General features: G+C 38.6%; 1 protein-coding gene across 1 annotated transcript in view; it reads left to right on the top strand.

Annotated features, from left to right (window-relative positions):
* Nucleotides 1-6,869: 6,869 nt before the first annotated feature.
* Nucleotides 6,870-7,500, top strand: part of LOC118763690 — a 20,699-nt gene continuing 20,068 nt past the window's right edge. The window contains exon 1 of the mRNA XM_036503472.1: nt 6,870-6,899. Coding sequence (XP_036359365.1) covers nt 6,870-6,899 — 30 coding nt within the window. The remainder of the gene's footprint in view (nt 6,900-7,500) is intronic.

The raw sequence follows: 7,500 nt of genomic DNA, 5'->3' as shown, positions 1-7,500 counted from the left end.
CTTGGAATAATCTGCAGATCAAGAGATCACAGTGGGTCGTTGAAAGATAATTGCTGTACGTATGATACACACAGAGAGAACTTTTGGGCGGAAATCGAAAGAAATGTAGGGAAATAGGCTCTAGTACATAATAATAATATTTTACGGCACACGTGATAAATCAAATGCTAATAATTATCGCTGAAAGCCTACTGTCAGAAACATCTGAAGTTTTATTTATTATGAAACAGCTGCTATCTGCAATGCGTTGTCGTTGAGAACAAATACAAACATTTCTATATATCATTCCATATTTCTGAGGCAGCTTATCTTGAAGCTTATAAGGTAAGGGAAAGTGTGGTTCGATATTTTATTTAAGTATTTGATGTTTGAAAGACTCATAATATTAAACATATGTAAGGCATATAATGATGAATGGGAGAATTTCATTAATAATGGAAATGTCTTAGTTTTTTCATTTCTCAAGGTTTATTTTGCACATAAAGAATAATGTAACATATGCACAAGAAATACACTCACGTACGTATGCATATAAGCACTTAAACATATACACACGTGCATACGCACAATTATAACCACTGAGTTGAGAGTATTAAGACAATTTTCTTCTGAAAATTTTAATTGCTATAACTCATTCCAAGCAGTTATGTTCATACATCCATATCTACTAACGGTTATTTTATATATTTTTTTCTCGCTGTATTACATGTTCATTGGATTTTTTCCATCAGCCATTTTATTTTCGATCGTCTATGTAAATAAAAGTGTTTCCTTCGTGTTGCGGCTTTTCTTTTCACTAAAATGAGAGGATACATCGCGGAACTGTTATTTTAATGTGTTGTATCTATTTATCACTCGATATGATATATCTGTACCACCGGATGCTCCTGAACCAGTTGTTGAGTGTCCCACCTGTGAAGGGTCGATGCTAGATGTGTTGAAGCAATCGTCGTGATTAATGATAAAAATTCTCATATATTCCATCTTCCGTCTTTCATTTATCATATCTATCTGTCTATCTGTCTATCTATCTATCTATATATATGTATATATATATATAATATATATATATATATATATATATATAATATATATATATATATATATATATATATATATATATATATTATATATATATATATATTTATATATATGAATAATGAAAGAATGGAGTCGAACGAAGATGTTAACAAAATTCCTTTACTCTCGACACATGTTTCGAAGACAGCATATTTTCATTCCTTCGTTCGACTCCATTCTTTCATTTATTCATATACAACACACAAATTTCTACACATGAACCCGGAGTTTCTACCCTTGACAGGTCGCTTCAACCGTGTTTTCTGACGTGAATTTGCTACCCAGGTTTCGGTTAAACGAATTTTCCATGCTGACGATAAACATAGGATAATTCATTCACCTACTTAAGTATATTTATATATATAATAATAATAATAATAATAATAATAATAATAATAATAATAATAATAATAATAATAATAATAATAATAATAATAATAATAATAATAATAATAATAATAGGAAAGAAATAACGAGGCGACCATCTGCCTAAACCAAAAAGGAGAATGTAATGGCCCTAGAAAAAACAGCCAGGAAAATGATGTCGAAACAGAATTTGAAGACCACATATAAGCTGAACAACACAGAAAATCTATCATTGAAATGAAGCAGGAAGTTCTGAATGAGCTTGCAGTTGTAGGGCATACAGATATGAATGATAGGGAACCACTCCATAAACTCTCAAATGCACACCAACATAAAACAAATAAAATTGGCAACTGCGTTACACAAGAAATCATACAACAACTAAAACCCGATCTTGATAAGTTAAATGAAATTATTTACTCTGTTGCTAAGGTAATCGAAAGACGCTGTTTCACACCCAAAAAGCCAACAGTACCAAATTCGAAAATAAAATCAAACTGGATGAGTAGAATTGAAACTGAAATTGAATCATTGCGAAGGGAGATATCGATATTAACTGAGCTAATCTCTGGAAATGGTGTAAGATCAAGAAAAGGCATGAAGATTGTGAGAAAGTATGGACACTCAACAAGAGAACTACTAATGTCAGCGAAGGAAGCACTTAAACAAAAAGTTCAAGCAAAAGCTCAGAGAATATGCAGATTTGAGAAAAGAATCAAATACTACGAACAAAATAAGATGTTCAAATCCAATGCCAAATCATTTTACGGGGAAATAGGGAAAGAAAAAAATAACCACTGAAAATCCACCCCTAATTGAAGAAGTTGAAAACTTTTGGAAGAGGATCTGGAGAGATGAGAAACCATACAATGAAAATGCAGAGTGGATCAAACGCACCCAAGATGCCTACAAAAATCTACAAGAACAGGTATGGGAAGACATCTCAATCGCCGACCTAAGGAGGGCACTAACGAAAGCTCATAAGTGGAAATCCCCTGGTATTGATAGAGTACCAAATTTCTGGCTCTCGTCACTCTCGTCCGCACACAAAATGTTAGTAATACTATTTAATAGTATTATGAAAGACCCGGAAAAAAAAACTCCCCATTGGATGGCAAATGGTATTACTTACCTCCTCCCCAAAAATAATGAAACCAAAGACCCAAAAACCTACCGGTCTATAACATGTTCGTTTACTGCCTATAAGATTTTGACATCTATTCTAGTGGAGAAAACATATACGTTTATAGAAGAGAATAACCTCTTTCCCACTGAACAAAAAGGATGCAAACGAAGCACACACGGATGCAAAGATCAGCTCCTAATTAATCGCATGATACTTGAGAACTGCCATCAGCCGAAATTGCGAGGATGATCCGGTTCTTGACTGAAGATTAGAGGCTTCGAATGACCCGTCCGTTTTTTGTGTCGTCTATTTGAATGTTTTGCGTTCTTGTCCCATTTTGTATTTTTATATGTATTTTATATACATATATATATATATATATTATATATATATATATATATATATACTCATATATATATATATATATATATATACTCTTCGAATTCAGCAGCCCGCCTCAACACGCGTTTATTATAACGTGCTATTTTGAAGTGGTTAGAGGGACTTAGCGTTTCTTTTCAGCATATAAGCAGAGAAATCTCTGTGCCCTTAATTATAATTATTTTACCATTATATATATATAACATTTGTTTTCAACAGTTTCAGCTCAAGATTGTGGCCATGCTGGAGACCACCGTTTTGCTACACTGTTATTTTTTAGAGCCTCCTTAGATATGTGGCATTTGGTGAATAAGGGAGTTTGATGTAACTATCCTTATTTGCACCTCCTGCTGCGAGTTAGGTTCATCTGGGACTCTCGACAAGAAGAGATAAATCTTTGATTTGAAAACACCTACATCCACTTTGAGTAGGTCTCTCAGGCTCTTTGGGAGAATATTAAAAAGTTGTGAGCTCCTAAAACCCAAGATGTTGCTGTAACCGGTCCTGAAGCGCCACGGCATTGCTGGGATCTTTGGCACTGTGAAGTGATGACCCGTTCTTGCATTAGTGTAACTTTCACTGCCAAAATTTGGCACAATTCCTTCCAGGACCTTCTGCATACCTCTCCCGCCTATGCTCCAAGGAATAGAGTCTTAGCTGTTTCAGCCTTTCCCAGTAGCTGAGCTGTTGCAATGAGACGATCTTCTTCGCGAAGCTTCGCTGAACTGCTTCATGGTCCGCTGTTTTGATTTTACACTATGTGGTGACCAAATCTGGGAGCAGTAGTCCAGGCGGCTGAGGATGAATATCCTCCAGTGGACCATCATTGTTTCGTTATCTCTAGTTCTGAGAGTTCTCAGGATTCGCCCAAAAAGTCATCTGCATTTTGTCACCATTTTGGTAATATGCACTTGGAAACAGTTACCATCATTCATGTCGATACCCAGGTCTCGCACTGGTTCAAGTTCTAGGGTTTTAACCCCTTGTGGGCCAGTATACTCTTTAAGTTTTACGTTCAGTTGGGCACTGGTAGTGCAGAGCTTGGAATTTTCCAGCATTAAACTGCATATTACTATCTTCAGCCCATCAGTAAATTGTTTCCTTTCACGCTACAGGCGTGAAAACTCGCTAAGGTTTTGTATTTTCTGCAAGACTTTCGTATCGTCTGCGTAGCTAGCAAGGGTGGCTATACATATTTTCATAACACAAGACAGTGGTCCCAAGATAGTGCCCTGTGGAAGCCCAGTACTATTTGTGTTCTCTTTGAGTTGGATTCATTGGCCGCCACTGCCGCTCTCTCAAGGAGACATGTAACCACTCTCCAAGTTTTCCACCTATGCCAAGATTACGCAGTTTGTGGCATATCATACTATGATCTACATCCTCAAAAGCTTTTGCAAAGTACAAGCTATATTATGTCCATAAATACAATTAGTTTCCCTCTGACTATTCGTTCCCTGATTTTGCTGGTGTGTATAACCAGAGAGATGGGCCTATAATTTTTGGCATCTGCTCTGATTCCTCCTCTATTGATTGGGCATATTATTCCCTCCGTCAGTTTGCTTGGCAGCCTGCCATTTGCAAGAAAACTCTGGAAGAGAAACTTTAGTAGTTTCGCCAGGGCACGCAAATGATTTCAGAAGGATTGCTGGGAAACAAAGGGCCGACAGGTGAGTTTGCGTCCACCTCATTTATGGCTAGTATTATGCATTTTTCACCACTGTCGATGTATTCCATCATAACTGCCTCGCTGGTTATAGGTGAGACAGCAAAGAAATCCACTGGTTCGTTCCCTTGTCTGTGTTCCAACGGGTTGTTAAAGACACTTTTGAACTGTCATTCAGTACCTCACTGATACTGGTTGGGTTATCTTAAGGGTAGCCATCCTCTCGAAGAGGGGGCCTATTTGCAGTAAAGTAAGACAGTTACTTTCGCATAATGAAACAAGGCCTTTGGGTTTGACGTGATTTTTTTTATAACCCAGGGTTCTTTGTCTTCTCTCTCCCTCACATAGGATTGCTTCAGGCTTTTTTCAATCTCTATTAGTGTTGCTTTTAGGCGGCACCTTTTACTACATTTGGAATGTTGGTTGAAATGATTTGCAACCTTCGTCCATCGTCTCATGAAGATATTCCTCTCCCTTGGAATCTTCTTCCCTCTTGTGTTGGACTTGCGCTCTGGGGCATTTTTTCGGCATACTGTTTGCATAACAGGCATGAAATACTCTAGTTTCATGCCAATGTCTGGTGTGGAGAGACGTTTCGGCCAGTCATGTCCGAGGGTTTTTTTGATCGATTTTAGTCTGCATTATGGAAGTTCAGATTGAAGAGATTTTAGGTGCTTCCTTTAGACTGTATGTCTCTGGCTACTTTTGGTCCATGCATAGAACAGCTCTGTAATGTTGTGTTCCGAAACTAATGTCGGCGACAATTTCACATTATTAACGATGTCCATATTTTTCGTGAAGCAGATATTCAAAATGTTATTCGCCCTAGTTGATCTGAGAACAACTTGCCCCAACTGGTGAAGTTGTGCCGGGACTCATAAGAAATACGCTCACGTGGTGTTCCAGTTTCATGAGGATTTCTTTAATTCATGTAAGGCAATCTTCAAACTTGCCTATGTGGTTTGGGGCATCCGGTGGGATATATGTATTGCATATGACTACATTATGTTGTCTTATGTATACAACTAGAGTGTCACAGATTGAATTTGAGTATGACAGTAGGACCTGGGATGTGAGGACATCACGGATGTATACAGCAATTCCATCATGGCTTCTTTCCCTTCTGTCTGTTCGTAGTATGGTATATTTTTGTACGTGTAAGGCGGCGAGCTGGCAGAAACGTTAGCAAGCCGGGCGAATTGCTTAGCGGTATTTCGCCTGCCGCTACGTTCTGAGTTCAAATTCCGCCGAGGTTGACTTTGCCTTTCATCCTTTCGGGTTCGATTAAATAAGTACCAGTTACGCACTGGGGTCGATATAATCGACTTAATCCGTTTGTCTGTCCTTGTTCGTTCCCTCTGTGTTTGGCCCCTTGTGGGTAGTAAAGAAATGGGTATATTTTTGTACGTGTAATTCCGTATCCTATATATCAGGGTTCAGATGAGTTTCCACGAGTGCCATGCATAGAGCTTGATTGCATGCAGTAAGGTCTCTCAGGAAAAAGAATTTGCTTTCGTTGTTGTGATGCAACAGGCCTCCAATATTGGGTAAAAATATTAGCGTGACGACTGTGCAGGCGTTATGGAAGGCCACCCCCGTGCCTGTTAATTATGGTGGTCTTGCGTAGGGGCAAGCAGGGTTCAGTATTTGCGCTTGATGTAACCCGGTCAGCTTCTACAGAATCTTTGCGCCATGCACAAAAAAGACACTTGCTCAGCTGCTGACTGGCGAATTAAATCCGAAGAGCTCACTACATATGTATATTTTCTCTTTGGAAACGATTGGTGCTTTTCCTCAGGGAAGCATTTCTCCTTAAGCCTGCTGCAATTTTGGCGGGGTCTCGGATGAAGAAACAGGTAGTTTGTGCCGTCTTTCCCATGCCAACATTTGCCGTACAGGTAAAACTTGCATGTCCTTGTCTTCAAATATTTTCACTCCAAATATTTTCTCTCTTCTAGAGTTTCGGACTCCATTGGACCCTCCCTACTTGAGTTGGCTTTTGTTTTTTGTTTGTGGGTTTGGGGTTTCGGTTTTAGTTTTAGTTGTTTCATCTCTTCCTTTTGCTTTCTCTCCACTTCCTTCTTTATGTTTGTGGTCGTAGTCTTTCCTTCCTTTAGGTAGGCCTTTCATTTCTTTGATTTTTCATAGGTGTGAGGGCTCCATCTTTCTGTGGGACCGCTGGCACAGAAGGACTTCTTTTTCTGGTTTCAACCACCCCATCATTATCAGAATCGCACAAAAAGAGCGTCAATGCGTGGTCTAATAAGCACACAAGATCGGGTAAGTTCATTTTTCTTCCGTTCTAGCTTGTCGATGGTTGTACAGAAATCATTGTTTTTCAGTGCAGCAGTAATTATGCTGTTTGGATGGTCACCTCCAGCAATTATCCACGCTCGCAACAGAAGTTTCAGTTCCTTGCTATTCCACTTTGGTGCCATCTTCGTATTCTAAGCCCAGAGAAGGTGGAGTGATAGAAGTAGAGAGGAAGATATAAACGAAAGAGAAAAGGGGCTAGGGGCGATAGGGAGACGGAAAGAGAGAGGATCATATGAAGGAAAGAGAAGGTGGGGCATGGAGCGATAGGGAGAGAGAGGGATGGAGAGGAAGGATAAAAGAAAGACAGAGCGAGGGAGAGGAGAAAATGAAGAATATATGAGGGAAAGAGAGAGAGAGATGAAGATTCGATGACAATCCATAGCAAAGGATGATAGAAGTTACTAGTTCCATTTTCGAATCGAGAGTAAATTAGAAATGACTTGGAATAATATATTACAATTAAGTTTTCAAATGATTCCATGCATTCAACTTATTCAAAATATTCAAGATTAAAAAGTCCAACATATAATGTCTTAATCATACTTAAGCGCCACCTGTCGTAAAA

Source organism: Octopus sinensis, linkage group LG6 (genome assembly GCF_006345805.1).
Source record: "Octopus sinensis linkage group LG6, ASM634580v1, whole genome shotgun sequence".
NCBI lineage: Eukaryota > Metazoa > Mollusca > Cephalopoda > Octopoda > Octopodidae > Octopus > Octopus sinensis.
Note: the sequence above shows the minus strand (reverse complement) of the source record. Positions and strands in the feature narration are given on the sequence as shown.